The sequence below is a fragment of the Cynocephalus volans genome, chromosome 3 (genome assembly GCF_027409185.1).
Source record: "Cynocephalus volans isolate mCynVol1 chromosome 3, mCynVol1.pri, whole genome shotgun sequence".
NCBI classification, from domain to species: domain Eukaryota; kingdom Metazoa; phylum Chordata; class Mammalia; order Dermoptera; family Cynocephalidae; genus Cynocephalus; species Cynocephalus volans.
In genome coordinates, this window is record NC_084462.1 from 185557892 (window position 1) to 185561634 (window position 3743).

The window sequence follows — 3743 nt, forward strand, 5'->3', positions numbered from 1 at the left end:
CCTCATGTCTGATAGTCTTTGTTCATGTTGTTATAATTTAAAATAAAATAATCACAACTTCTGTTCTGTGAAATGAATCTACTCAAAACAGTCTTTGAGACACTGCTTCTTTGTGTTTCACTTCCCCTGCCATATGTGAAGAAAAGTTAAGAAAATCTAAAAGAAAAGATGTATGCTTGGTTAAAATACACATTTTCTGCCCTTTGTCCAACTTCTTAAATAGAATGCTTAGATCCTTTGCATTTAGTATATTTTCTTTGTTTTAATAAAAGCTTTTCAGAGTTTTAGATTAGTCTTGTAGCCCTTCCTCAGCTCTGTTCCATAACACTGGAACTCACAGATATTTGATTTCATATATGTGCTCTGCTCACTGGAGACAAACTTTATATTGAGGGTGACCTGGACAACCAACACATCACTGTGCAAACACAGCATCTCAGAGATTTGCCTACCAGTGTGTCCTGCAGGTGGTGGAGCCATCTGTACATTATATGGCATAAGGTACGTGAGTTGTTCTAGGTGTTGTGGGGTCATTAGCCACCTGTGCCTCCAACTTGATGCAGGATTGACCTGCACTAGTGCCTGAATTACATGGTTCTGCATGTGAGAGACACATGGGCTCAGCAGCACAGTGAGGAAGCTGCAGGTGATCCACTTCAGGTGACCTGTCCAGGGTGTCCATGAATGGAATGACACAAACGATGCACATTAGGAGACAATGTGGGGTTGGATGTTTGAAGATCAAATCTATTCGAGACCCTGAGGGGAAGAGGTAGTCTGTCGGAGTGAAGGTGTCCATGAAGGGACAAAAGCTTCTTCTCTGAGGCCAAAGAGTGTGAGCTTGGGACACAGAGCGACTGGACTATGCAGCTGTTTTTCTATGAGTGAAATTAGCTCCACAAAAGAAATGAGGAGAATCTTCAGGATGGTCTGTTTCTAGAGAATGAAACAAGAGTTACAGGAATTCAGGAAGGAAATGACCCTAGTGAAACTTTTTTTTAAAATAGTTAATGTATATATATGTTTATATATTATTGGTTATGAATATTCATGAGATACAGAGCTGATTGTCATCCCTAGTGCCCAAGACGTGAAGTGCAGATTCGTGCTGGCAGCATGTGCATTGCCACATCTCATCTGCAAAATGACCACATCAGATGCACCTTCATTACCCCGTGAGGGTGTGAGGAATTAAAGACACAAGTAACAAGACATAAAACGTCTCAGGGGACAGCTGAGAACGTGGAGAGTGGATGATTCCGTTGAACCCAACAGGAAGCACAGGCCCCTCTGCACCTGCCCAAGGGAATCAGCCTTGAACTTGGTGGGTCCTGAGCGCCCCCTGGTGGTCCCGTGTGTCCCTGTAGGGAGGTTCTTGTCTGGGCTCCCACTGACGTCCCCTCACTGTGTCTCTCGCACAGTAATACGTGGCCGTGTCCTCAGTTCTCGCATTTTTCCACAACCCAGAAAATACACACACCCGAACTACTTCAGTTTGCAGATACAGTGTGTTCTTGGCGTTTTCCCTGGAGATGGTGAATCGGCCCTTCACGGAGTCTGCGTAGTATGTGCTACCACCACTCTCGCTAATGGCTGAGACCCACTCCAGTCCCTTCCCTGGAGCCTGGCGGACCCAGTGCATGCTGTAGTGTCTAAAGGTGAATCCAGAGGCGACACAGGTGAGTCTCAGAGACCCCCCAGGCTTCACCAAGCCTCCCCCGGACTCCACCAGCTGCACCTCACACTGGACACCTGCAAACACAGAGACACCCTGGTCAAAAAACTCTCACACGAATCCACTATTTCTCCCACCCATAACCACACACATTCTCAATGTCTCTATTTCGCCTTAATATGACCTTTTAATACAGCAAGAAGGAAAACGCAGCTGAGTCCAAACTCCATGGTGACTCGTCGGTGTTCAGTCCTGATTACCGAGTTGGAGCACCTGGGGATCTGGGGCTGGGGCTCGTCTCCCAGAGCTGCAGGGTCAGGGCTGGGCTGCTTTACATCAGCAGGGGGAGGCCCTATTTGCATGTCCTCCTGCTACATAGCAGGCTCTGTGGTGGGAGCCTATGAAGAGGGCAGAGTCCAGAGCAGATGTGAGGGCTCCAGGGGAGTTTGGTGGCAATAACTATATTTGAGACAATGTTTTTTTATTATATGACTGTATCTTTTACACACACCTATAATCCAACTTACGTTATTTTTGCACAGAAACAAAGTATTTGAGTCACTTATGAATGGTAATTCTTTATATAGAATTACAGGTATAAACAAAACCTTCAAAAAATTATACACTGTATCCAGGAGTTCATGTACGGTCAGAGGGAGCCTCAGTGTCTGGGTCTGTGCTCCACACCACGGATCCAACCCCAGGACAGAGCTGGGCCTTCCTAGTGACATTTGCCTAGTTAGTTTCTCCTTCCTGTAATAACACTTTGTGATTTTCCTGTGTTCTTTCTTTTATTCGCATCATACTTAGAGAACCAGAGTTCATGCAGATGCAATTTAAAGGATCTCTGAAATTATATGTTTCAGTATTTCTCTATCTCTCTTTCTGTATTGACACCTGGTTTTATTTGTAACCATCATAAGGAGCTATAATAGACAGAACACACTGCACATTTTTAAAGTGTGCACTTGATGAATGCTGACATACATGTGCACCTGCACAGTCACCACCACAATGGAAATAGTGTACAAGTATTTCATCCTGAAGCATTTCCTGTTGTTCTTCTGATTTCTTCGTCCCACTGCTTACTTCCTCTCACCCTATGTCCAGGCAACTCGTGAACTTCTTTATGTTACTTCACAGTATTTTTTTCTCATCTAGAATTTAAGTCAATGGAATATGCAGTCGCTGCATTTAATTCCTTGTTATACTTCCTCGCGATCTTGGTCCGAGATGCAATCTTTTTCTTGTGTGAATCAGACACTCATGGCTTTTACTACGGAATAGTATTCCAATGTGTGAAAATGCTTCCTTTTCTTAGTTTACCTGTTGAGGGGAATTTGTATCATGCTCAGATTTTGGATATTATAAAGTAAGCTGCTCTTAGATTACAAATGTAGACACTGAGTAAAACTGCTTTTTCTTATTCTTTCAACAAACACAACAATAATAGCAAGTGCATTGGATAAGTGGCAGATTAGCACATTTTCTTAAACAAATCAAAGAGCAAAGTTAACAAGACAAACAGCAAACCTGAAATCTGGAGAGAGTAGTTTTCAGGGAAAACAGGACCAAACCTTAGCTCACCTGGGTCGGAGATCACTAGATGGCAAACACACTAGAATAAAGATGAAACTAGATACATTTCATGAATTTCCAAATGTCCAGTGTGCTAAAGCATCACAGTGTGAATCTGCCAGGATGCACATATCTGCAGGGTCCTACCTTCTTTCTGGCTACTCCAGGGTTGGGGAGAATCACTCAGCTCCGGCCTCCTGGGTTGGTGCTCAAGGGGGAGAGGAGCAGCCCCCTGCCTAGTGCTCCAGCACCTACTCCAGATCCTCCACACAACAAGTTATCAATGTGCACGGGAGGCAGCAAAGCCAATATTTACGCTTTACATTTTGAGAAACTGCTGAACAGTTCTTCAAAGTGGATATACAATTTTATGTTCTCACCAGCATTTTATGAACAAACCAATTGCTCCAAATCTTCATCAATATCTCTTATTATTACTCACTTTTATCATATTCATACAACATGGCACAAAACAGAAACTTATAACATA

The 3743-nt window shown here is 43.4% G+C and overlaps 1 gene segment (V, D, J or C); it reads right to left on the reverse strand.

Annotated features, from left to right (window-relative positions):
- Positions 1-1309: 1309 nt before the first annotated feature.
- LOC134372835 (immunoglobulin heavy variable 3-23-like) lies at positions 1310-1944 on the reverse strand. The segment is given in 2 exon segments: positions 1310-1752; positions 1860-1944. Coding segments are annotated over 2 exon segments (489 nt in total).
- Positions 1945-3743: the final 1799 nt, after the last annotated feature.